Source organism: Phragmites australis, chromosome 5, assembly GCF_958298935.1.
Source record: "Phragmites australis chromosome 5, lpPhrAust1.1, whole genome shotgun sequence".
In the NCBI taxonomy this organism is placed as follows: Eukaryota; Viridiplantae; Streptophyta; class Magnoliopsida; order Poales; family Poaceae; genus Phragmites; species Phragmites australis.
Window position 1 is genome coordinate 36239902 of NC_084925.1, and position 27647 is coordinate 36267548.

Sequence of the window (27647 nt, forward strand, 5' to 3'; positions counted from 1 at the left end):
GTTCTCGACGAGATCTACAACTTTATAGTTGATTTTTTTTTATTTAAGGTAATCAACTGAAGTTTTACACATAAGTTTTGATCACACATATGCTATTGTTACCATAAGTCCTATTAATACAAGTAAAATTAGAGAAAATAAAGAATATTACCAACTTTAAATCTCCATCAAGATCAACTAGAAGAATATCAAAGACCACCACTATCAATGATAAGACTATGTTTACAAAAGTACTAGTTATAACAATAGTATCAAGTGTCATCAAGCGTCAGCGCGACCATAAATATTTTTTTATTTTATTTATTTTTACTCACCTCAGCAACACTAGAATATGAACTATGGTATATTTCTGCTCAAGTTTGATATAAAGGATGATGGCTATGTACACAAACGCGCGTTCTGAAAATAATGCAGAAACTTTTAAGGGCGAGAACTCAATCTTCGAATCCATTTTTGGCCTAAAAAAATCACCGAACCTGACAAAGTAAGGGAGAAACGGATGTAAATTTTTATGTAGATGTCCGTAGAGTAAAAAAAAACGTCTAAATCGAAGTCTGTATGCAAAATTTATGACCGTTTTACTGAAGGCGGTTCATAATAATTATCACATGTGGCTCATTTAAGGAACCGCCTGTAAAAATTGGTTTATATAGGCGGTTCCCTTCGGCATAAAATGTTAAACTAATAAAATATCCCATTCCAATCACAGCTACTTGATAGGTGAGGTGGTAAGGCGGTTCGCGCGCGAGAGTAGAGGGAAGGGATGTCGTGGGTTCGATTCCTATGAAACGCAAAAACGGAAAACAATGCAAAAATATAACGCGGCCGTTGACTTGCAAAGGTGCGGCCGTGAGGTTCCTCGGGTAATAAACGGATTATTACATGCGGTTCACTTAAGGAACTGTCTATAAAAACCGATTTTTACAAGCGGTTTCTTAAGTGAACCACATGTAGAAATGTATTTTCACAGATGATCTATTTTACGCTCGTAGAAATCGTCTATTTCTACAAGTCTTCGATCACAGACGAGTCTGTATGTGAAAATAGATTATAAACCACCTCTAAAAATAGTTTTTTTTAATATAGTAAAACATGGTAGGGTCAACTCATGATGGTGCCCTATTGTGACCAGATGCTTTGGTACGGTACACGTACGCATGTCATGTATAGCGTGCATGCATCGGATAGACTCTTTCCATCCTAAAAGTACCTATATATATTCTCAAATTTTAAGTCTTTCATTGCAAACACCAGCTGAGACGGACCTGCTCGGATCTCATGCACACAAACTTTACTAATCGAGCTGATTATAGATCATATGTCTCAAAGATGTGGACACCATAGATCATGGAACCAGAATCCAGCGAAACGAAGGTGAAAGACAAATAACTAGCAAGTGGGGTTTGAACCATGCATGATCCTCACTTTTTAAAAATCCGTCAATTGTGAAGAGCGTTGAATCGTTGATGACCAGTTCGTAATTTCAGTCGATTCGAGATCGCCAATGATTTGCTTAAAACTAGTTCAGTTCCCATTTATCGACCTTATATGGAATTTTGGATTGGCAAGGACTAAACTCAATCATTCAGACTGAGAGAAATTAAATTCCGTGTCCCCATCTTAACAAAATAAGAGATTAATTATATCTAATCCGTACTTAATCAAACAAGGTTTCACGTGTGCGTACCTCGATCAAGGCCGCAAGGAGTTGCAGAGATCGAGGGCCTACATCCCAGCGCACAATCCGTTCGTTGATTCCGGATGCCATGGTGCATAAGAACAGCCTAGACCACTATTATCATGATACTATTGACCATACGACCTGTCAGATGGACTCATGGACAAGGAAAACAGTGCGAGTGGCGCCCATGGATGGGTTGTTAATTTCAAGCGCCCACAAAGATCTGCGAATCCGAGCTAGGCTAAGCCACAACTACAGCAGAAGTGGGCCATCAGACGACATGCTTTAACATGGGGTGTGTTGGCCACTTTACAGCTCGGATCTGCGATATTATCCGAGCTAGGTTAAGGCACAACTACAGCAGAAGTTTTTGTGTACGAGAATTCTCGATTCCATCCGTTCAACAATCATGAACAAGTACGACCAGATGCAAGGGAGCTGGAGTAGCATGCAACGCATCGTCTTCTAGAGCTTTCCAAACTGCATCAGCGTGGAGGACTTCACATATACTCTACAAGTACTGAAACAGTGTGACAGAAATATTGCAGTATTCTTGTTCTCGAATAAAAGAATCTTTACATCATATATATTCATGTCATGGTTTACTAGTACTTCTACTGCAACGCTCCTATGTTTCAATTAAGATATCCATCTTTTCTTTAGTAGGTGATCGAGAGTGGATTGATTAGGGCCTAAACATCGATCGTCACATCGACCGATTAGTCAAAAGAACAAATCGTTTCCCAGGAGAGATCTTACGAAAGCAAATGACGTTCGCGCCGGCTGACCATGATACGCAAGCTAGATCAAGGTGCATTTGACGAATAGATATATACTAATCAATTCAATTACTCAAACACAACACTCATGTGATTGAAAAAAGTCTCTACTCTCTAGTTAACTTACGACAAAGCACGGAAGCAGCCAGCAGCGTTATTGACATGCGTAACCAAAGTCTCTCTCCTCATAACACAGAAACAATCATACAGATAAGGATAGATCGGGATACAGAAGCATACCGATGTCTAGGCTTTTGCAACTTCATGAAAGAGACTTAAGTCCCCTGAAATCTATTAGAAAACAAGAATTTGAACGGGGTTTGTACCCTTGTCCGCCCCGGGCAAGGTTTGAACCATGCATCGAAGTAACACGCTAGCGATCGAGCTAGATAGCTGATCTAGGTTTATCTGTCTAATTAGCATTGCTTTGTACATCACGGCCGGCCACATGGGGTCCACCGTTCACCAGGATCTTACAGAGCACCTAGCTAGCACATCACGTCCTTGAGGAGCTTGTACCTGCGGACTCTCCGGCCTCCTTCCTGCTCGCCGCCGGTGACCTTGCCGGCACCCTTGCCGCATCCGTTGGTGAGGAACGGCTGCTGCTCGCTCCTGCCTTCTGCCGCCTGCTGCTGCTGCTGCTGCTTGCTGCATCCCGACGCCGAAGAGAACTGCCTCTTCTTCCCTCCCACGTCGTCGCTGAGGCACCAGTCGCAGACGCCGGCGCCAGCCTCCGCAGGGGCCGCGTTGCCGTAGTAGTTCGTGCAGTAGCTGCGTGCATGCAAGCGACACAGGGTTAGCCGTCGTACCAAATACTGGGACTCGGTCCCAGGAAAAGGTGGCCGCGCTCTCGCGCGCGTGCATACGTACGAGTGCTGGGAGCGGCGGCGGCAGCGGGCACAGCGGAAGAGTTTGTCCGGGAAGCCGACGTCCCCGCACATGGAGCACACGGTGCCGGCCATCGATAGATATGATGGAGCCGCGCGCGCGCGTACGTGGAACGGATGGTGTACGTAGCCGGCCTGCTGGTCGGAGAGAGGTGGGGTACTGCTAGTATGAGAAATGAAGAGGCAGCAGGCGGCCGGAGGCCGGGGAAGAAGCAACAGTGTGGCAATGCAAGAGCTGGAGTCGAGCAAGGACAAGAAGGTTTTAAATACTGACGCGAGAGCGAGATGTCGATCGAGGAAGAGATGAGGCGGAGGCCCCCCGGCACCCAGGTGTGAGGTCGCTGGTGGAGTTGCGGGGCCGGGAAGACAGGCAGGGCGGGAGACGGTCCACGTGTCCCGCATCTATAGGCGCGTGTAGAGCAAGAAAAAAGGGCGTGGCGCGAGTCGCCGGGCCGGTTACACTTACCATTCAGCAGGACCCAGTGATTAATCTGGTGATTTATTGAACTGTGCTAACGCTTGTTGATCGAATAAACTGTAAGCATGAGTGAGTACTGGAGAGATCAATCTGCAAGCTAGGCATGCATTACTTGTGAGATATCGAGAAATCAAAATAGACGTGCCCATGCTACTCTCTCTATACACTTATTCGGTTATAAATACATGTTATTTTAAAAAAAATTGAATTAAACTTTGAAGGCTTTAACTAGCAATACGTTTCAAAATATTTAGTTTGAAAATCTTAAAATTATATATTTATATTTAGTTTAAAAACTATTTTTATTATCACGAATTTAATGAATTTTATAAATATATTATATAAAAATAGTGATTAAAATTATATATTAAAGATTATCTTATTTAAAACTATATGTATTTATAATCGGAGTAGTGGCACATGCATCGTACATAATGGAATTCCGTCAAAGAAGTGGAGCAACGGCACGTCAGCTCGGCATTATTTAGTCCCGTACGTACCTTCAGGAGGACGAAAACAACAATCCATCGACAAGCAGGTTGCACATGCATGATACACGAACATGAGGACTTAATTAAGATGCAACGCACGCAAGGTTGCGCGCGCGGTGTTTAATACGTACGTACAACCTTGGACGGGAAGGATTATAGGGGTTCCCCTCCGATCCTCTTGCTTAGAGAAGACGCCTCGATCGAGCTTATGGACGATGGATATTCGGTAGCAGTATACCTGATAACCTGAGAGAAACATGCATGCATGCGCGTCGGTGTAACGTTACTCGCTTTTCATTTCTTCTGTTCTGTCTGTTTATCGCGTCGGTGTCTATTTATCTATTAACAGATTTTTAAAAATAAAATCTATCTAATTTTGAGTCTTTGATCTCATCCAATGGTCCCAAACACCCCTCACCTGTTTAACTACTCCCGAGCGTCCCACCACTTAAACTTATCCACTCCGCCCGACCTGTGCGTCACCTCCACCGCATTCGTCTCACCGTCACGGCCTGCTCTCCTTCGCTGCTATTTCCCTCCTCTGTTGCCACCGCTTCTCCCCGTGCTCCCCCATTGCCACCGCCTCTCCACCCGGCTCTAACGACGCCATCGTCGTTGGATCCGCCTCCCTTGATCGCTATCACCCCTAACCTCTTCAATCCCGATGCCTCCGCCACCATCGCCGGCCCAACCGACGGTCCTCCGTCACCTACGGTGGATAGTGCCCCCACCGCCTCACCGTTCCACCCACCGCCTGCCATCATCGTCGGGTCGACGGTCTCCCTCGGAGCTCTCTCTATAGCCTTTAACTCTTAAAATCTCGAAACCACGAAACCCTAACTCTAATACTAATCTCACCGTCGCCGATGGGAGGAGCTCACCGAAGAAGATGACCTCACGAATCTCTAAATTGATCCTACGGTAAAAAATTTGATAGATTTGTCCCTCGATATAATCAATAAATAAATAGTAGTTTATATATATAGAGAGAGAACAGCGATGTGCCACCGGCTGGTCGATCGATGTAGCATGAGCACGCACGCACGGCGGTCCGATCCACTGAATCCCGCAGCGCATGCAGGTGATGGGTGTGGCTTTGGCGCCGCGCCGCGCCGCCAGCTACTGTAACAGCATGTGCTGCGGTGCACCGCCTCATTTAGTTGATGCATGCAGCGCACACAAACTAATAATGACGAGCATGTCGGTCGATTTCGCCCGATTTGCCGACCGCTAAATCCAACGACGAGAGCGCTCGCGGCCTGACTGCACGCTGCGGTGCCTGCTTCCGGCCGGCCGTGCCAAAAGCCAATGCATCTGCTCCAAGCAGCGATATCGATCCCTGGAACGTAGTCCATCATACCGCTGCCGCTAGTCGTTCTCTTGATTTCTAGATGGTCTCGCGGTAGACTCTGCCACGTCTCGGCCTCTCGATCAGGCCAGGGATCGATTGCTGGAAGATATTCTTGCCGGTCACAGACTCGCAGCTGGCGTGCTCTGCTGCTGCATGGAGGTTCGGCTTTGTAGGAAGAAAAGCTTGTGGGAGACGGGAGGGCCTTTTGCAGCAGTGAGTACCAGGGCATCACGCAAGTCTGGAACAAGATAATGGGATAAACAAATACTCCCACGACTGACGAGTCCATCTCTTTTCGCCGTGCGCAACTGATGAACCTAACCAGCTTAGTTTGGGCTTCAGCGCTTTTTGGAACATGCAAAAAAGAAAAAAGAAAAAAAAAGAGGGGCGTGGATCTCGAATGATAGAAAAGATCTCTCTTTAAATCGTAGACATGACTTTCATGGAATATGATTTTTCACATAATTTTATAGAGATCTATAAGATATAATATGGAATTATGTTTACCCACTTTAAACTTAGTATCAGTTTCTCTCATTTTTCTGCTAGGATCGGAAATCCTGTATTTTCTCATACGGTCGAAATTGTAAGTTTTTTTAGAAGAGATGAAATTATATTAAAACAGTAGCACAATACATCCTCATATTGCAACAAAGATCCTGTAAAAAAGAAATTTTACATCCAAATCTTCCAGAGTCATTTTCAACAGGGTCCGCAAGGTCGTGGTCACCACCACCGATTGAAACCGCCGGCGCTTGACGTCCCGCAACATAAAGATTGATCGGAGCCCGAAGGCAAATCCCCTAAACGTCGAACCATAAGGTTCCTCCGTTGCGATAGGCTGCAGCCCACGAAAGATCCCATAGGCCCAACAAAAAATGCCGGACTCGAAGAGGCCCAAACACACTCCCAACAAGGTTCCCCTAGGCCCATCCATCATGCTTAACAGGACACGTTATAATGGGATCCAGGGCCCAACACTCCCACCCCCTTCTCCAAGGAAAGGAAGCCATCCAGATCCAACCCGTGGCGCCGCCGCCCCACCGCATTCTCCCCGACGCAGAAACCTAGCTCCTCCTCCTCCTCTCCCTTCCACCTCTCCTTACCCCCGACCCCGCGGCGAGATGGCATCGACCTGCTTCCGCGCCGCCGCCCGCGTGGCCTCCGCCGCCAGCCGCTCGGTGGCCGCCGCTCGCTCTGTCCCCACCGGCCGCACCGCCGCCCGCCGCGCCCCGTGTTTCTCCAGGTGTCAGTCGCCGTTCCGCTCTTCTCTTGATGTCGGTGCATTAGTGGTAGTGTTGCTGGACCTGTGATGGATGAGTTTCTGGTGGTGGCTTGTGCTGGATTGCAGGTTGCCGGTGGAGCTCGGGTGCTGCGCTGGAATGTCGCTGCTGCCGCTGCACAGCGCGGTGGCGGCGGCGAGGCTGACGTCGCGGCTGAGCACAGCATCCCGGAGCTGCAGCGCTCTCTCTCAGGGTATCCTCTGTCGCACCTATCCCGGGCTTTAACATCGTAAGATTATGCTCTTGTCTGTGATTTCGTTTGGGTGAGAACGGTCTCCATGCATTTTTCTTTCATTCGCGGGTTGATTTAGTTACGTGTTGTCCATGTTTGAATGAACTGGTGCTGCCTTTTGATCTGTGCTAAAAGGAGGCATTGTTTACTCTGCTCTAACAGCGAAATGTGATCCTGGCTATGTTTAATTGATTACGTATGAAATAATGGCGCATAGAACAACATTGTGGCTTAATAATTTGCTAGTTGTGTTCCCATGATGAAACTTTGTGTGGTGTGTTGGGTTTACCCCGATCCATTTACTTGCTTAGGAATATTTTTCGTGAATTGAGGTCAATTATTAAAAAAATATTCTTTCGTGAATTGAGGTCAATTAAGTAAGACATTTGGTTTCTGCAGGCACATGACTTTGCTAGTTCTTGAAAGGTTTTGCTTGGAGCTTGCTGTTTTGCTTCACACAATCATCAAGAATGAGTGCCTAAACGTGTCAAATTTTAGCTGAAGACTATCTAGAATTATTAGCAGCCTCTGATGACTAATAGCTTCATGGAATAAAGTTACTTCTTTTTCCAATGTTTTACTCAATAGTTGATGGTTTTTTTAAATCTATATGTCTGTGCAATGTTTAATTATCATTATGCAATTTTCTCTCCTCTTTAGTATTTTTTGTTTGAGACTATCCTGTTTGCATCTTCAGACAGTTACATGCTTGCTTGAAATTTTAATCGACAAAAGTTCTATAAATCTTGGTGCCGTTGTAGTTTACGCAATGATCATTCTTCTTTTGTCAGATGAAAATGATGGTACGTGAAACATTTACACAATGTCTTAAGGTGGGTGCTTGGATATTGGGGCAACGATGCACACTTATTACTGCTACAACCGTTGTAGTCATAGATTTTATGCTTTAGAGTCGAACTTGTAGAACTCTTCTTCTACTGTCAGGGCTAACATGCAACACTGTACGTTTCACACTTATAATTGAATAATGATTACTCTGGTTAGATGTCCACTCTTCTGATGTATGCTTTATTTCTTTGTTTTATATAGAGATGGGTCAGTCTGTTCGAAGGTGATAAAATGCTGGAAGATCTGCTCATGTCGTGCTATTGGGCTGAATTGATTTTTGTAGAGTAGTAAACTCAATGAATATCTGCAGCACTACTCTTTTTACGCCACCTACAATATTGGCTATATTAGAATTTTCCAAGTTTTGAATTAATGTCTTTGATATCCTTTGATAAAAACATGGAAGGATGGAGTATCTGTTGAGTACAATTGCGAATGCCCTTTATGTGATAATGATAGTGACAAACGATTTGGTAACACGCGTTGATGATTATGTTAGTATTGTATATGCTATCTGCTTCTTTAATTTTGTCAATTGAGATTGTCCGAAACTGAATAAAGTGGCTCTCTAGTCGTTACTTGGGGATAAAAATTCCACCGTGACGTTTCTGAATGCGGAGCCTCGAGGCTTGGATCTCTCTCTCTCTCTCTCTCTCTCTCTCTCTCTCTCTCTCTCTCTCTCTCTCTCTCTCTCTCTCTCTCTCTCGTTCAGTTCTCCATACGTTTGAATGGAAAGCCTGTGTGCGATCACTTCTCCAATACATACCACTGCCAGGCATTGTTATTTGGATTCCTTTTCATTCCTTCTTCGTTCCGGCCGAGATAATGCATATGGCTTCGATTTCTTCCTCGTCTATGTTTAGGAGTTCAAATCGGTTACAGCTTTTAGGTTCCGGTTTTAGCATCCTATGAACACATGGCTATGGATCCAAGTTCGCGTGCCCGGTTTCATCTAAGCTATATTTTCGTTTCAAAGCCGAGTTGTGATTGTGCATCTCGCGCTCGAGTTCTTGCCCCGTTGCGGATCTACTTCGCCTCTACTGGGATGGAGGAGCTACTCGATGGACAGATCCTCTGACGTCGGGCATAGCGTGCAGTCGGTGCTACCATCAGCCGTCCATTATATCGGACGCTGCTCCTGCCTCTAACTTTATAGCTATCCAATCACACAGAAGCTCACTACGATTCTTTGAGTCCCAACCAATCCCACTGAAGCCCAATAAGCCTACTTCCCTTGCTTTCTACATGAGCGTGTCGCAGTCTGGCAGAGCGGAAGTAGTTGAAACCTGAACTGCTGAGACTAAAATAACTAGAATTCGAGCATAATGAGCTCGACTTCTTCTAAAAAATTACTAAACACACATATTGATTTTCAAGTAACAACATCCAAAAGACAAGCTCCAGAATAGTGTTATCAGTACAGAAGTCTAGAACACAAGCTTCGGAATGGGATTGCCAAATACAAAAGTTGTGCTTGTACACCATAATTCCCAGCCTCTTGTATCTGGCAAGAGAAGGAAATCAAAATATTCAGATAAACGTAGTACTCAATATAATACCATAATGCAATTATTCTCTGACAACATACATCTGATTTATTCGCTTCTAATATGGTTTTGCTTTGTCTATTTTTCCTCGTCTTCCCCTTCTTATCAAGCAAGTTCTTTTTCCTCCATGTGTTTTGGCATCTCCATGTATGCTTGTTCTTCTCTTGGAGGTGATCAGGAAAAAAGAGATCAAGCAAACTAGTACTACGGCGCCAACACTGAACGTCCTTTTTCCAAAGCACACCTTGGCACTGGAAAATAAGGAATACGGTAGTCGCACACAAGGTGTTGGGATGATGGGTTAGAAATATAGATTCCCAGGCGACATGGTTAGTTACAAGAGTCAAAGAGAGATTCCAAGTAGAGCGAGATGCAGAACAAGGCATGTGCTAATATTTTAGATAATTCATAGTGTTTTACACAGAAACCATCCTCAGATTAGAAAAAAAAATTCTAAATATTTGGAAGTAATATAATACAGAAATGTTACACTTGGAAACTCTGAGTACAATATGTCTCCCTATCCTAACTATATAAGGAGGGGAACAAGTACGTCCAAAATGTGGGGTGAAACAAGGCAATCTGATTTCAAGCCCGACAATCGAATTCTAGGTGAGAGATAGCCATTGAACCAAGGGAAGCGAAGTCTAGTCGGATAGGAGCAGAAAAAATCTATTGAGATTCACAACAGGACCGCACCACGATTAGATTCATCTGACAATGACTTCGGGATCTAGAATACGAGAGAATTCACCATAATCCTAAGAATTAGATTTAGATATATCTTCATTTTAATTGTATTTTCCTAATATTAATAAAGACGAAACATGTTTTATGGTGATTATTATAAGGGATGCTTGAACATGTATAAAATATTGTATCCTCCTTTTTGTTATGTATAGTTAATGACTATATATCCCAACTTTAAATAATTTTTTTGCATAATTGTATTACAAATCGTGGACAGCAACCATGCATGTTGCTTAAAATGTGGATGGAGATCACCCAAGCCGGCAGTGCGAACAGATGTTACTTCTATTATTAGTTAATCCCTCCATGTCATAATATTCGTGCTTTTATTTGGCAGCTAGCCATTTCATGCAATTCATGGATGCCTCCCACTTCTAGTTTGCTGTATGTACTAGATAATTTTATGGATTCATTGGACGTAGGAGTTTCACAAGGATGTTGCGAAAATTTCACACGAAACCATGTAGTCCCCGCAAGAATGTTTACATGCATAAATTGTTGGAACATTGGCATAAAGTTTAGGAATGGTTTGCTTGGTAATTTTCTTAGCAAATGGCGCGATAGGCAGTTTAATAGCACGCAATGACATTATTATCGGAAGATTGGGTTCCTGTATTGGAGTATTTGCCTCCATCTCCAAAGCAAAAAAAAAAAAAAAAAAAAAAAAAAAAAAAAAAAAACTCCACTACTCACTACCACAAAAATGACTTTGTGGTATTGCAGTCAGTTCCTTAGCTCAAACCGACTGAAACTGGTCGTCTGGCAAAGAAACGATTGTCCTAATAGCCTATTATAATTGGTTAATGTCATAAGTTGACTGTGAAAATGACGGTACAAGCCAACTGTGACAAGATCGGTTATAAGTCGACTATGATAACAACAGTAACAAGTCTACTGTGAAAATAGGTAATGAACCTACTGTGCTACTCAAAATAGTACAGTCGATTGATATGAACAATCGACTGCAATACGAACAATGTTACAACCGATTCCGATAAAGAACCAACTTTACTACTCCACATATTACAATCGATTGATATGAACAACCGATTGAAATACAGAAATCATTACGGTTGGTTCCGGTAACGAACGAACTACACTATGGATCGAATTTTAGTCTGTTTGGGTAAGCAACCGATTGTACAACTTCACAAAGTAGAGTTAGTCGATTTGAACAACCGATTGTAAATATGGACAATATTACAACTGGTTCCAGTAACAAACCGACTATACTATGGATCGTATTTCAATCTGTTTTGGTAAGAAAAACAGATTGTACTACTCTACAAAGTAGAGTTGGTTGATGTACAACCGACTGTAATATGGATAATATTACAACCGGTTCCGGTAACGAACCTATTGCAAGCTGACTGACAGTTCAAACCCAGACTTGAAAAACGGTTTTTTGCGCTAATGACTCCAGTACACACATTCCGCAATAGTTTTTTTGGGGGGTGACATTCCAGAATAGGTTGGATAGACTCAGAACAAGGTATTAACTGAACTTGTGTCAAAGAAAAACAAGATCACGAAGGAAATATGAACAAGCATTGTTCATTAGATCATACTCGTAAAACCGAAGCACTACTGTACAGTAACACTGCGATGTGTCAATTTAGCACTATCATATATTTCAATGAAACAGAGAGGATGTTATTTCCCAGAACAGTGATCGGTCAACATAAGGGAAAGTACTACAATTCATCCCCAGTTGTTCATGTCATGTTCAAAAACAGAGTTCAAATGCTAAAGTGTTGCATGACCTAAAACTTCCATCATCAAGAATGGCCAACCACTAGTATATCCTCTCTTCTTTTTACGGATACGTTATATACTGATTTCAAGTATTTGGCAATTGATTCACTCATATTACTCTTGCCATGCTGGCATCACCAATTACTTTCACGGTTGGGCAAATCAGCTTCTGTAGGACTAGCAGAAATGAAGAGCTGGATCACAGAAAAGCCAGTGACCAGGGGAGCTTTCCTGTCCTTGACATCTTCACCAATGCTCTCTCAACACCAGCTATCTGATTGGCAGTGGCTGCCTGCTCCTTGACTTTCTTCTTATCAGCTTTCCTTTGTGCATGTTTTATCGCCTTTTGCATCTTCTCTCCTGCTTGCGCTCTCTTCTTCTCCAACTTCACCTGTTTTCCATCGAGGTAAAAAAGAGGGTGTGAAACTGAGAAAGCGATTATATCCATTTCAAATAGAACTGCAGTTGACAAGCGTACCTCAGTTTGTCTCATTTTCTGCCTGGCCTTTGCAATCTTATTCTTCTGCCAATCATCAATATCAGCTTCTTTCCTTTTCAGCCTAATTGATTTAAGTAACATTAGTGCTCTGACTAGATAAGTTAAAAGACCTCCTAATGAACATAGAAACCAAAAATGGCTATCCAATGAATGCTATCAATGATGGGATCCTATGGGCAACGACATTTGATACTTTAATTAGACACAACTCACAAGTATTCATATCCACACCAATAACGAATTGAGATTGTTACATCAAACACAATTTCATGCTAAAGTAATATCGTGCTACATGTAATCATCTAACAATCTTGCTATACTATGATTCTTGCTCTGAGCTAGTCCAAAATTAATTGCTAACAAGTATCAAGTTTGGATTTTATGGAAGATGAGACAACTGGGATTACTTTTCAATGAGCTTCGCAACCTGTGCATCTTTCCAGGCAACCAATTTGGCATGGACAAAATTGCCTTGAGGTTTTAACACAGAGCTCGGGAGCCGTCTTTCCATCCTTTGCACTGCAACTGGACAATTCTCACCATCTGAATGGTCAAATGCACTACCACTATGATTGCTACCCTCAAAGGCACCATCAGACTCAAAGTTCCAATCACGAGCTGCAACATACAGAATTATCCCGAAGTTCAGACTACGCCGATGATCTGATGAACCTCATGAGATTCTGGCCAATACCTGAGGATATACGAGATGATACGGTATCAGTCTGCCAGTCCTTCTGATCCCCTGCCTCATCTTCCTCTTCACTGACTTTGGGCAATCTCCATTCATTGATAGCATCTATTGCCCCCATGCGTTGATGGTAATTATGTGAGGAGCGAGCTCGGCGCATCAAGCTAGCAGGCGTTGCTCTGTGGATGAATCTTGGAGGCACTTCATTGGTTCCCTCAACTGCATATTTGAAGTTGATTTATTGTCCATGCATTGCAAGAAAAAAGACAAGCAAAAGGAGCTACCTCTCCTATCCAGCAGCGAAGGGTGCCTGGGTGTCTGTAGTCTGATGTTTCGCGGTGTAGCAGAAGGCTTCATGAAATCTGCTCTGGTTGGCAGCCTCCCTTGCTCTTCTTCCTGCAGTGGTAGATTTAGTTATTAACTTCTTTATTAAGTATGGGCTGTGAAAGATCAAATAGATAACGAAAATACTAACAAAATGCATACAGAACTCGCAGCTACATGTAGAAATTGGATAGGATCAGACACTAAATAATCCAATTTCAGTTGGGTGATGCAGAAGTTAACAAATAATTGCAGCAATCAAGATGAGTGAGCAAATATTGCTCTGATTTTCGGCCCTTTCCAGAATCGGCAAACATAAATGTGACAAATCTCCAAAGGTTCAAGCTTTGTTGCTTGTCAGTCAACTAACCTGGGAATTTCCAAACAATTCCACTACTCCAGCAATATTAACCCATGAAGAATCTATGCAAAACACGAAAGTGGTCAGAAATAGAGCAATTTGTTCCTAGAAGTCATGGAAGAAATTGAGCACCTCCATCAAAGAAACCACCTCTACTCCAAAAAAAAAAAAAAAAAAAAACACACACACACACACACACAATTTATCGGCGTGTTCCAACAGCATTCAAGAACCGCAACTACTAAGCATAGAATCAATATCAAAGGCAGGCCAAATCAAGAACCAAGAACCATCGGAGCCACCTCCGTATCGAGCAAGAAACTGTCCGGAACAACGCAAAAGGGCACCAAGAACAGGAAAACTGACCAGCCGTGGCGTGACGAACGAGGAGGCGTCATCACCGCCGTGGGGCTCGCGGTCGCCACCGCCGCCGCGGCTGCTTACTGGGCTGCAAATCGGGGACGGAGAGGCCGGGCGGTGGTGGGTGAGCGACCCGGCGCTCCACGCGGCGCAGCTGCCGTATGACGAGACCGGGCGGCGGCCGTAGTGCCCACCGCGTCCTCCCATGGCGGCCATCGCGAGCAGCATCTGCGTGCTCCTCCCCGCGGAGGCGTCGGGCTCCGGCTCGGCGTCTGCGGCGTAGCACGCGGCGCCCCCGGAGGCCTCGGAGTGGGCCGGGGAGGATCCCGGCGAGACGCGGGAGGCGGCGGCGGGCTCGCCGATGCAGGGGAGCGGGAACAGGAGCGGGGGGAACTGGTCGGCGCGGCGCATGTTGGTGCTGCCGCAGGAGGAGACGCCGTCCGGGACGGGGCCGGCGGCCATTTTCTTGGCTTCTTGCACTGCTGTTTTTCTCCTCTTCTTGACCCTCCCCTTGGTTAGTTGCAAAGCGCGCGCGCGCGTGCGTTTGGACGAGAGACGGTGGTGGAGGGTGTCGTGCCGCAGGATCTGTGCGGCGTTTACATGGTAGGCTTCCTGGGTGGGCCGTCCGGCTGTTGGGCCAGGGTATGTGATGCTCTTCGCTGACAGGTGGGCCCTACTTTGTCGCCGCTGTCACACACGGCAACGTAATATGACGTACTGCCGCCTTGCATTCAACAGCAGCTCTCAGGTCAGCAAATAACAGAAATCAGCAGCCTGATCATTTCTACACGGCAGAGTGCCGGAAATTTTCATTCGACAGTGAAGTCATGAGATGCAAACATGAATTCTGCTGATACCTCAACAAATTCCGCCATAATTTATGAAATACTTCTCGTCATACATAAATACTCTGGTTACTGTGGTCAGGGGGAGTATCAGCTTGTTACAAGTCAGGTACAAACACAAAATCGGATGGCTAGGACCTCAACTACCTCAACTATGTTTCAAAGCACCAGCTTCTGATACGAAGAATCGTACAGTCCATAGTCTAAAGTTGAAAAACTTGCACCACCGTTTGTGTAGCAAGAATTTGAGTTTGGCTTTAATCTGAAGTCAAAGAATTTGAACCAGCTTCTGATTACGAAGAACTTCACAGGACCATGCGAAATTCTGGACTGGTGATCCAACTAAGCAGCAGCACCTGTTGAATGGTTCAGCATCTTCCCTTTGATCCGTTGGTGTGCCGGTAAGATCTTCTGCAAGAAAGGTCAAGCCTTATGGGGCAGATAACAGGTGAAGCGCATCGCAGGGAATGGAGCACCAAGATGATCAGACTTCATACCCTTTTGAAAAATACCCTGCCCTTCTTTCCCATTCTGGTTCCTACAAGGCTCGCAGCAAGGAGTGACTTGTTGTCAGGCCTCCACTTCAGCTCTTTGAGATTGGAGAAAAGTTCTGAAAGGGCAGGGCTGATTTCCTCATCCTTTATTTTGCTGCAGGAGACTACTTCTAGGCTCTGCAGATCACTCCATAAGGTGATCACTGATTCTAGACATCGAGTTGTTAATAGTGAGCACCCTTCTAAGGACAGGAATTTTACTCTCCTGTAGAAGAGAGAGTGACTAGCATTAGGCACAACCTTGTAGCAGATTGGATAAATACTGAGTTCCCACAATTGTAACACAGCTTCTACCCTACAAAAATATTGACAATCCATATAGCTCAATTGGCAAAACACATTAACCGCTCCTACCATATTTGGGCAGGCCATATTAGCTACTAAAGTGATTCCCAAAGTCGAAAGGATTGAAACATGCACATGAAAAACTAAAAATATTTTGTACGTACTTTGCTAGTTCGCACTACTGCTTCCAGTACAAGTACATATTTACTGTACCATTGCCGGAAGAGGGATATCCAGATAAAAGACTACGATGGCTATGTATACCCTGCTTCTTCAAGTAAAGGTAAAATACAACCTAGTTTTAGCCTGAAGAAAGTTCAAAATGGAAGATTAGGAATTCCAGCTACACACATGCACTTGGTTTGTAGCCATGCATGTCACTCTAATAATTCACTAAGTTGGTACTTGGTACTGTATTCTTAAAACAAGGTATTTAAGTGAAGCACTAAATGTCAGGACACAGAAGGTAATACAAGGTTTCTTGTGTTTGTGCATGTGAAAGCAAAGCGTGTGTGAGAGAGAGAGAACCCTAGACACAGCTTGTCATACTACTTTCCATGCACATCTGGGAATGTGTTATTTGCAAGCTCTAAAATGAAATTGGAAAAACAAGAAGGAAACAGTATGCTACATTTGATCCATCTGAGGCTACACTGCTACGGGATGTAAAACATGTAACTTCATCTGAAGTAGACCATATCTTAAGTTGGGACATTCCTTTTAGTAGACCAACCACTAAACTAAGAACAAGTGAACAAGTATTGCTGGCAGATATGATCTGCAGACATTATCAACAAGTTGATACTGCAAAGTCCATTAAGAAACAAATAAACAAACAAACGCACGTGCACAGTGCATTGCAAACAAGCTGAGCAAGAGTACTGTTTGAATAAGTTTGTGGGAGCAATCACACAAAAATGTACTCAATGAGTTGCAGCAACAGTGCAATACATAAAATTTCTAGATACCACATCACATTTTAAAGGGGCAATTATTTAGATGTCTTGCATGACCTGAGAAGATGAAGACAGATATCTTAAATAGCACAATGAATGTTTAGATCTAAAGCATAGAGTAAAAAATAGTAAAATACACATGAAAACATGGGATCCTGATGACACCTGCAAGCTGATAGCTTGCAAAATTTTCTTCATGTTTACTACCACCAAGAGTTGGGAAGGAACAATGGAAATCAGGAACTGTCTTAGACTGTGGTTGCGTTTATGCACACATAACAAAATAATCACCTCATAGGAGATGAGAAACCTATAAACATTTAGAAGCATATATAGCTACATTAATAGATGAGATACTCGAATGTGGTCAGTTCTTGCCCTTTTGGAAACACTATGATAAAGAAAACCTTCAAAACATTATTTGGCAGTCTATCAAACAAGCCAAGGCAACTCTATTTATTCAATATTGGTGATGTGCAAGAAAAATCACCTATTACTTCCTTGCTCCCAGTAGTCATGTTATAACATTTGGTGGAATACTGGTCGCGAATTATATCTTCTTCAAATCCACTTATTCAAGTATCTATTATCTATGTCATGTTTTACATTTTAGTCATTATTATTAGGCCAAACACTCATTGGCAATTGATATCCAACAGGCTGTTATATACTTATATCAAAAGTTACACATGACCACATGAGGCTATGTATATGATTTCTCTACACAAACTGTGGTGCTAAGGGGATAATAGCTATAAGGTGCAGCGGTGTGGTTTTGGCCGCAAAAAATTCCTGGATGGTAATTTCACATCACCTGAATGCATTTTCAAAAACCTTGCTGCATGTCTAGACCATTGAAACGTTATTTTTTTGTCTGACAGGACTCACACTCTCACAGTATAGTAGCATCAAATGTCCAGCTACAGTACCTCTGTGCCAAGATCACACACAGAGGTACACCAACATCAGTAAACATATAAAAATTGCTAGTGAAGGTTATCTTAGTGAGGCCGTTAGAAGTTAGAACACTCTCAAAATAACCAGAATTGCATTCCATGTCACAAGGTAGTTCTTTATTATTCAGATATTGATCATATATGTCTTGTTTTACATTGTATTCACCATTATCTGGTTTAATTGATGTGATCGCTAATCCATAGGTTGTCCTAACGAAAGATATGCATGCGCATGAGGCTACCTATACCATTGCTCTAAATAAACTGCTGTGGTGGAGGAAGCATAGTTATAAGGTGCACCAGTGTGGCCTTGGGCGCAAGTGTTTACTGTAATGTTCTTGTACAGTAGTAATAAACATATCATTTCCGAGACCAAAACTTAAATATTTCAACACATTATCCAAAACGCTGGTGTATGTCTACACTATAGAAATGTTCTTTTTTTTCAGCTGACAGCCGTCACACTATAACAGTACACTGAGCATCAAATGACTAGCTACAGTGCTTGTACCAACATCATGCACAAAGGTACATCAACACCACTGAACATATAAAATTTACTAGTTAAGGTTATCTTAAGTGAGGTTGTTAGAGCGCTCTCAAACAATGAGAATTGCACTCCCCAAGTCACAAAGGCAGTTCTTTAACATTCAATTGCCACAGGACCAATTGTGCACCAACCATGGAGGGGTTCATGTATTGCAGCAGCCAAGATTCAAGCATACATGGCCTGAAATCTGACCCTTTACCAATGTCGGAGCATCCAAACGTCATGTACCTATGACTTCGTTTGTTGGCAGCGTGTCATAATCACAGAACGAACATAAAGCAGGAATTATGAAGCAGTCAAAGGTACAAACTGACCCCATTATACAATCATTGCAACTATATCAGGAAACAAGTAACACACTTAAGTAATGAGATTGGTGGTTCTAGTACCTGCATAGGCCAGCCAAGGCAAACATGTCATCTTCTAGGCCCCAGCAATTCTGGACCTGTATCTCACGGGCACCCTCACAGACCAAAAAGAGGGCGCGGAGGCCGCGATGGTCACGCAGCTGGCACCGCTTCAGCTGAAGGCTCTCGAGCGTGAGGCAAGCACCAAGATGTTCTGCCGGGCCAGGATCATCGTCAATCCTGCTGCACCCCTGCAGCCGCAGGGTCTTGAGGTTCCCACAGAAAGCGAGCGCCGCAAGCCACCCACCGTCCATCCTGTGGTCAGCGATGGTGAGCTCCTCAAGCATGGCACAGCAGCGCCCCACAGCCGCGATGCCATCGTAGCTCCCCTCGCAACCAAGAAGCTCCAGCTTCACCAACCGCTTGCAGCCATGCGCGAGGATGGTGAGGCCGATGTCGGTGACACCGCCGTCCTCGCCGGTGCCGTAGAGCGCGGGGGACGCGGCAACAATGCGGAGGATCTGGAGGTGAGCGAAGGCGGAGACCGGGCGGAGGGCGAGGTCGGTGCACCGGTGGAGCTCTAGCTCTTGCAACGTCGGGCAGCCACAGGCGATAGCCATCAGCCCGCCGGACTCGGCGGCGGCGGTGGCCGAGAGGCGACGGAGGTTGGGGAAGCTGGCGGCGACGGCCGTGAGTCCCCGGTCGAGCACGTCGTCGTCAAGGAACCGGCAGGCGCCGAGTGGCGGGTCCGCGCTGGGGTCTAGGGTTAGCGACACCTCGCCGCAGGTGAGGAGAGGGGAGGTGTGGGGCAGCGCGGTCGGGGCGGCGATTGAGGCCGGGAACAGTTCGAGGTCCGCGAGGTCGGGGAAGCGGTACGGGAGGCGATGCGTGACGAACGCCCAGTCCCGCACGGCGAGCCGGCGGCGCAGGCGCCCCGCGAGGCGCATCCACCGCCTGCAGACCAGCGACGCGGCGCCCGTGAGGTGGGGCTCCGGGAGGCAGGCGAGGGCGCGGAGGAGGAGCCCGTCCGAGAGCGCTAGGGTTTGGTTGGGCGGCGGCGGCGGCGAAGCGGGCGCCATCGCGGCCGAGCGCGCGCGGGGGCTAGGCTTGTCCCCCACGAGCCACAGGTCCGGCCAGCCCTTGAGTTGCTGGCGCTGGTGGTGGTGCAAGCCGAGGCCGCGGCCGCCGAGGCAGTGTAGGTCGGGCTCAGGCATCTAGCGCGCGTTCGGCTCCAGCGAGTGGCGCGGGAGGGCGCTCTGATTTGGGTTTCGGGACGGGGCGATTTGCGTGGTGTGGTGTGCGGGGGATCTGAGGTTTGGAATGCTGGGGGCGCTGGAGCCTCGAGGTTTTGGGATTTGGAAATTGGAAATTGGCGCTCCCCTGCCGCTTGGCGGCCTCCTGCGGAGCGGGATAAGACTACGCCCTCAAAAGATTTTTTTTTTTTCCTTCAACACTTCAAAAAATTTTCTTTACGATTTTTATTATTAAGAGATTTTAGTATCATTTTCTTCGAGACATGATTCTCTTCTTTCCCTTCACAATTACACTCGAAGAAAAACTGTTTAAGATGAGAGAAAATAAAGAGAATAGAAACGAAAAAAATTAAAAAGAAAATAAAATAAAGAAAATAAGGTTAAAAATAGCCTAAGAGAAGACTGGTGTGGCGTTACGGTTACGGGTGAGAGAATTCGGTGAGGAGCGTGTGTGGTGGTGGCCTGGTGGGGAAACGAAAGTTTTGAACCCTTTCCTTGTCTCGGCGTGCAAGGTGGTCTCTTGTTTATTCTCATGGCCTCTCGTTTTTGCCGGATTGTTTCTCGAGAAATGCTTCGTTTTTGGCTGGAATAATGGATTGCTCCTTTGTTCCTTCCGTTCGAGCTGTTTGGTCTTCTTTTGTTAAGAGACACACAGGGAGACTAATTTTTTGATTAGTTACGCTTTATTGGAAGCAGTTAGTACCAATAAGTCTACCAGTACTTGTTACGGTACAATCAAGTATGGACTCTTGGGTGTACTGCAGCATTAGGTTGTGCTCTCCTTGAATGCAGAGGAGGATCTGTTACTCCACCTTTTTTCTTGACCTGTAACGCTTTTGTGTACTTTTTTAAAGGTTAATTGATTCAACTGCTTCCTCTCTATTTTGCGAATCAATTGACCGCTCATCTGCAGCCTGTGCAGTTTGTAAAAAGCCTGTTCAGACTTCCAGTGATGAATTGTGGTGGCGTTTACTGATGTAGTACTGTGATTTCGCTTACCCTCCCAAAGGGAACTGGAAAGTCCCAGGCTAGCTGAACCAATGATGGGCCATCAAAACATCTCCAACCCAGTTCGCTAGCATACGTACAAGCAGGCCGAGCCTTTCTTTTCTTTTCTTTTCATGTCTCCCGAGGTGGCCCAGTTAATACTACACAATTAGATTTTTGGGAGAAGTATATTTTGGCTCCTTCAACTATTGTCCGAGTCTGATTTTTCTCCCTCGGTCGCAAAACCAGATATGCATGCTCTCTCAACAATCCAAACCGTTTATTTTTCCTTCCTAAGCGGTTTGGACAGTGGTTTTCAATGACGTGTTAGTGGTTTTACTGTGTAAACATGTGACTAAGATATGACTTGACAATCATCAACAAAGAAAAGCAAGAAAACTCTAGGACCCAAATGCCATCCTCTCATCATGGGCATAGCCTCCTCGACAGGAGTCCACCACCACCAAACCAATGACGGCGAGCTCCGGCAGAGGCCCCTAGCCTAGCCTAGCCTTGCAGGGGCGCACGCGGGCATGACGGCGTGATTCGTCAGTGACGAATCTGGTTGCAATTCGGTCGGTGAAGAGAAGGGGATGCGGCGCAGCCCAGCGCACGCTGACAGCCACGCCGGCGTCAAGCCCAAGAGGATCCAACATGTGCGAAAGAGTGAGGGGGACGCGGTTAAACTCTTCGTGTGCTTAGTTCGGGCAGAGGAGCAGTGACACGGCAGCGCGTCGGTGAGGTGGCGAAGATGTTGCCGGTGTTGGAGAAGAAAACGACACGAGCTCGAATTGGCCGACGAAATCAACAGGGTTTCCATGGGATTAGCTCGAGGATGTCCCTAGCCTTTCCCGCTTATGCAACTGGAGAATCTGCTCGAGCAGTCGCATTGCCCCACCTTTCCAGCTGACGCCCATGCCCTGCCACCTCGAGCTCCCAACTACGCCATGCCTCCCTACCGGAAAATATCCACCGTGGGCGAGATATTCCTGAGCTCTCCACCGCCTCTCTCCACCTACTAATAGGCCGGAGAGCCCCTCCATTTGTCTCACCACCGACCTATAGCTCCCACTGCTCTCCTTCTCGCCTCTCATCTCCATTCCTCCCATCCTCTCCCTCGGCTCTGGTGAAGGATCAAGCCACCGCCACCGTGGATCTCCCGCCTCCAACCACCTTTGACCAAGCCAAGCCCCATGTAAGCACCACCTCGCTTTGAAGTCCCTATCATTATATCTAGTGTACCTCTAGTACCACCCAGCTCCTGACTAATTGAGCCAGTAACCTCATCACATGGACATTTAGTCCACACACTGACTCATCAAAACACACACACCCCTAAGTTTAATCAAGCGTGACCAAGTTTTCACATGTGACATGGCTATTCAAATAGATTTACACTCTTCAAAGGTTGTACATTGTACATACACGATATGTTCAGCCTCCCACTGTAGCTAGCGGAGCAGCGAATCATACCGAGACGCTTCAATCATCTTTCCAGCTAGACTTTTCTACGTGATCCATCAAGTAGATCAGAGACCTTGCATTAAATGCCAGTCGGCTTTTGCTGTCACTCGAAATATTCAAACAGAGGGCTAGATAGTCATTTGGTTCATGTGCTGCTCTCAGCCTCCTAGTATGATGTCTAACTCAGTCCGATGAAAGAAAAGTCAAGTCCTGCCCATTCAGGACATATGGTTGGATTGGGGTGGCTAAGCATGACAGTGCAAGATTCGATGCTTATACGACCGATGCGGGTATCTTCTGGCAATGAATACCATATAGATAACTCAAGCCCCCAAGAGCATCCTCGACTGGAGGACTACTCTACTTGCCCTTGTCAAAACGGTTTTCATCCATTTTTACACATCACCCTCAATATCCCACACAACATTAAGGATTTCACAACCATTAAGGTTTTATGGTATATGAGTTAAATTGATAAACAGTGAAGCGACATCTCCAAAGAGATATATTCCACTAGCGACATCTCCGAGGAGATATATTTCATCCTAAGCATGCTAGATATTAAGGCGTTGTGCGATGTTAGTATAGATAATGACAGGTAATCGTAGGGTGATATGCATTCTAAATGATATCATTTAAGGCATGGCAATTTATTTAATAGGATTAACTATTGCAAGCAATTTAAATAACACAATACATAGCACATGCGATAATAGTCATGTTTTATGTTGATCAATTAGATTATGGCAAACATGGGCTCAGTATGATGAACGAGATTGGACTTGCCTTCTCCGAAGTCTTCCCCTAAACCCTGGTCATAGTCAGGGTCCTTCGAGTTCTCTATGAAGTCTTCTGGTTCTGCAAACGCGACTACAATCAATAACGAACTATCTTAGAGAAGAATTAAATAACACCAAATGGAAAACCACATGAGCCCTAATGGATATCACACTATGATAGATGGGTCAATATCAAATTTAGATGAATTTAGATGAAAGAATTATCGAAATTAGAGTTAGAACGGAGAAATTATGACTCTCAGAAGATTTAATCTAAAATTAAAATAAGAAAATATGAACTAGCACTATTCATAGGTGGGGTCCACAGGTAGGACCCACTAAACAGTATTACGGGCCTACTAAATAGTATCTGAGTGGGACCCACTACACAATACTAGATTCAGCCAGATTTGGGCTTGGGCTTGGGCCTGGGCCAGGTCGCATAGTGCGGGCTTGGGCTTGCACATTAGTCGCTCATGATGTTGGGCCGGCTGGTATCGTAGGTGCATCTGGGCTATCCTAGCAGGCCGGAGGGCATCGATCGAGCGCGGCCTGCTTGACCAGGCTGCGCAAGCGAGGCCTGGAGCCAGCCATGCGGGCGTGCCGACAGATCGGAGCAGCGAAGGGGATCAGGCTATCAGTGAGTAATTGTGGTGGTGCGCCGCCAAATTCTCGCCGGAATGACATTCTCGTCAGGGGTTCACGAAGATAAAAGATCGTCGGGCTTCTACACACGACATCGAATTTGTTTGAGGGCTTATCGATGACAGGTTGTGGTCGAAGCGGTGTTAGATGGTGGCCAAAGCAAAGCTAGGCGACGGAGCATGGCTAGGGTAACGGAGTTGCTCTATTCGCATGTAAGGAAGTTCTACAAACTATAGCTACGGCTGCAATACAACATCACGACGCGAAGGCCAACCCAGTAGGGAGATAGGAGGTCACCGGCGGGGAGCTCAGCACGACGACAGAGAAAGAACTTGTGGTTGCATACTACAGTGCGAAGGGAAGGCACGAGAATGACAACATGCTTGCTAGGAGGGTGCAAGGGGGGACGAGGATGCTCACCGAGTTCGGAAATGGTGATGGGCAGGGTGGTGGGCGGTGATGTGACATTGCGGTGGTGGCGGAGTTTCTTGGTCTTTAGCTCTGGCATGCTCCCGTCGGGCTCCTAGGCGAGGGAGAGCGGCACGGGGATAGCGGTGAGCTCCTGATACTCCTCAGTAGCTCACGGGGAAGGAACGGCGATGGCAGAGCTACCATGGTGAAGTGGTGGTGGCGGAGAGATGGAAAAAAGGAATGGACGGGTGCTCAATTTATAAAGGGAGAGATCACAGAGAGGTGGCGACAGCGCGAGGACATGGGTAGCTTCTGAGGGTGGTGCTTACCAGAATTTATGCAGTTACAGCATCTCTATGCCGACCAGCATGTGAGAGAGTAGACAGGGGAGAGAGAGCGTGAGCGTGGAGAGATGGAGCGAGGGGGCGAGGAAGTCGCCAGTGCATTGAATACGTTGGCCATCGCGGTGGTGGGACAGTACGGCATGTCGCGTTGGAGAGGAAGACGATGGGAGTCGGTGGGGGCTGAGTGTCACCGAGTGGGAGCGACTGGCGTGAGCGTACGTGGGTGGATGGCCGACACATGGGCGGCGCGGTGCTTCGTGCGCATGCGCCCTGCCATGCATGCTGGCGCGCGAGGGTTGGGTTGGTTGGGCTGCCTTGACGGGTGTGAGGAACCGTTGAAATAGTATTTCAATTAATACCAGGACAACCATTTGCTTAATCATGACCATGATGATTAACTGGAATACCATCCGGTAGTTCCGGCACGTGTTTTATGCCCAAGATCAAACACATGCCTTTCTAACATATAGCATCACAACAAAGCTTAAGAAAGAGCAAGTAATTAAATTATATTACAAGTTCTTAAGCATTAAACTATTTACAATAATTTACATCAAAAGAAAGCTAGGAGGATAAATAATAGATCACCTCCTAACCAGAACTAGAAACTACGCGGCAGAAGATTAACATCTATGAACCAACAAAAGCTAGGTGAAATCATATGCACTTAGTCTCCACCCAAAAGTCTCGCCCCACGAGTGGCTTGCACTACTCATTCCTACCATCTACATCGACGAGCGTGAAGTAGCCAAATACGAGCTTCTCCTCACCGGTAGAACATGAAAGAACAGCGTGAGTACGAAGGTATTCACAAGACTTAATCCATAATGGGTACATATAATAGCCCGACTCCAAGGATTATGTATTGAGTCATTAGCAAGGAGTAGGTCACAAGGTTAAGTAAATTCGTATGCGTAAGTAACCTAGACTTTTATGTGTGAGCATCTATACTTAACTCAAGGCACAACTATCCTACAACATCAACCTGCACATAAATGTAAAAGGAACCATCTCCTGTAATCAGTAAACCTCAACGACAAAACCTGACATACCATACCAATCAACCCAAATCCGGAAACTCTACGACCGATATAGATGGACACAAGCATGCTCATAACTGAGAGCACGGCAATTAGAATTATTCTTACACCCTACATGGAGGTACAACTATACCCACACAACCGGGTCCATCTCTTGACCCCGAGACAACATTTCTCATACCCAAAACTACCCACTTGCACATGCCCCTATGGCACTGAAGTTATCGCGAGTGTGTCCCGGGCACCTCCGGCTCCCTGCTACCTTGCTTCTCCTTTTTTTTACACGTTATAGGGCCGCAAGGCAAGCATTAGCACGATGTATGATACTCATCTTATTTGTCTATTATCCGAATATGTGGTTGTACGGAAAGTGCTAAAGCCAATATTACCGACGGATAATGCTTAAACAATGCAAGCGGTCTATGGCATATGGGCTCCTCTCCCGACCTATCCCTAACACCGCCCACATCTTGCCTCATCCTCACATCTCATACAACCCACATCATTGTCATTGTGTTTGTAAATAATAAGTAAGCCATAAGCTCGCGAACAATGGTTGAATCATTGCTCGACTTCTACCGACCTATGCATTTGCTAAGTATTTCGAATAATTCTTAAGTTAGACATCAACAATATTATCAAGGCTATAAGGATATGAATCATCAATAACTCAAGGTAGAGGTAATGCAAATCAATATAGGTTCTAACCATCTAAACCTGACAATAGACCCACTATTCATGCAAACATACATAAAATGTAATTTATCAAGTTATACAATATGAGATACAAGTAGTAGGTTGAGTATGCTTATATGCTTGCCTTGTTGCTTTGACGGTTTCCTAATACTCATGGCACAACATTCATAGAGCTCCAGTAGATTGGTGTCGCCTTCACTTGTTTGGACCGTCGGCATAACACTATTTAAACAAATCAAGAATGCATTGCATAAACAACCAAAATGTGAAAAAATGTGCATATGATGCATGCTTCAATATTAGTAGAGCGTCGTGGTTCAAAAACATTTGTAAAATACCACCAAATGATTAGGGTTCCGAAGTTTGAAACCTTAGATAAGGTAACCTAAGTACACACAGCCTTGCATGGCTGGCGGTCAGACCGACATAGAGGTGGCAGTCAGACCATCGGCCTGCAGAAGGTTTTGGCGCCTGAAGGTCAGACCGATGGTATGTTAGCGGTGCCCTAGTGGTTGTCTGACCGTGAGACCCTACCAACACCACTTTGCGAGGCCATCGGCGAAGGCTCTAGCAAAACCTTCGACCGCAAAGGGTACAAAAACGCTCTATGGGACTAGTGAGTGCTTCTAAAGTGATTTGGACAACATTCACCGAGCTAAACTCAAAAATACCCCATGGATAAGCCCTAGGCTAGGGTTAAGCTTGGTCTAAATGGAATAGGAATTGATTAGCGTAGGGAAGCCTTCTATTAGAGGAGATAACTCCAGGGAAGCTCTGATTTGAAGATCAGGCTCCAGGTTGTTTGGGGCTTGAGGTGGAAGAAACACACATAGAAACTCCCCCGGCGAAGAGGATGAAGGGGATGAGCTTGACAAAGCTTTTGGGGAGCTCGAGGAAGTTCCCTCTGTCGATCTCCGATCGTCATGGACGTCGAGGTGATCTCTCCCTTTCTCTTGGTGTGGGTGAAGGAGTGAGTAAGAGTGAGAGTGAGAGAGTTGGTCAATTTCTTTAAGTGGAGCCTCTGTGCTGTGGCGGTCAAACCACGGGATAGGTCGGTCAAACCGCGGGAAGCCCATGTGGTAAGCCTACGTGGCTGCTCCCTGGCAGTCAGACCGCGGGGAATCCCGGTTAGACCACGAGAGCGTTCTTATGCTGAAAACTTGATTCTACTCCCTTTTTCTATTCTTATTCTTCTCCAAGGCATTTAGAGTTTTCCT

At 45.4% G+C, this 27647-nt stretch overlaps 4 protein-coding genes across 11 annotated transcripts; 1 reads left to right on the forward strand and 3 right to left on the reverse strand.

Annotated features, from left to right (window-relative positions):
- Positions 1-2647: 2647 nt before the first annotated feature.
- LOC133917630 (uncharacterized) lies at positions 2648-3589 on the reverse strand. The gene is made up of 2 exons (XM_062361508.1): positions 3331-3589; positions 2648-3231 (listed from the first exon to the last, which is right to left on the reverse strand). Exons 1-2 carry the CDS (start codon positions 3420-3422, stop codon positions 2949-2951), a joined length of 375 nt encoding a protein of 124 aa, XP_062217492.1. The 5' UTR covers positions 3423-3589; the 3' UTR covers positions 2648-2948.
- Positions 3590-6652: 3063 nt separating this feature from the next.
- On the forward strand, positions 6653-8537 carry LOC133919453 (protein NUCLEAR FUSION DEFECTIVE 6, mitochondrial-like). 7 transcript variants are annotated; one of them, XM_062363849.1, is made up of 4 exons: positions 6653-6913; positions 7019-7143; positions 7974-8015; positions 8233-8537. In XM_062363849.1, the coding sequence occupies exons 1-3, from the start codon at positions 6792-6794 to the stop codon at positions 7991-7993; spliced, it is 267 nt and encodes an 88-aa protein (XP_062219833.1). In that variant the 5' UTR covers positions 6653-6791; the 3' UTR covers positions 7994-8015; positions 8233-8537. The 7 variants fall into 7 exon arrangements, with proteins under 7 accessions (XP_062219833.1, XP_062219827.1, XP_062219830.1 ...); XM_062363843.1 differs by lacking the exon at positions 7974-8015 and having other exon boundaries at positions 7019-7179; XM_062363846.1 differs by lacking the exon at positions 7974-8015.
- Positions 8538-11957: 3420 nt separating this feature from the next.
- LOC133919455 (remorin 4.2-like) lies at positions 11958-15136 on the reverse strand. Its single transcript, XM_062363853.1, has 6 exons — positions 14325-15136; positions 13558-13669; positions 13277-13492; positions 12990-13200; positions 12562-12643; positions 11958-12474 (listed from the first exon to the last, which is right to left on the reverse strand). Exons 1-6 carry the CDS (start codon positions 14778-14780, stop codon positions 12283-12285), a joined length of 1269 nt encoding a protein of 422 aa, XP_062219837.1. The 5' UTR covers positions 14781-15136; the 3' UTR covers positions 11958-12282.
- A 69-nt stretch (positions 15137-15205) lies between these two features.
- On the reverse strand, positions 15206-20191 carry LOC133919454 (F-box protein At5g51370-like). Of its 2 annotated transcripts, none has more exons than XM_062363852.1 (3): positions 18854-20191; positions 15661-15922; positions 15206-15571 (listed from the first exon to the last, which is right to left on the reverse strand). In XM_062363852.1, the coding sequence occupies exons 1-3, from the start codon at positions 20023-20025 to the stop codon at positions 15506-15508; spliced, it is 1500 nt and encodes a 499-aa protein (XP_062219836.1). In that variant the 5' UTR covers positions 20026-20191; the 3' UTR covers positions 15206-15505. The 2 variants fall into 2 exon arrangements, with proteins under 2 accessions (XP_062219836.1, XP_062219835.1); XM_062363851.1 differs by having other exon boundaries at positions 15207-15574.
- Positions 20192-27647: the final 7456 nt, after the last annotated feature.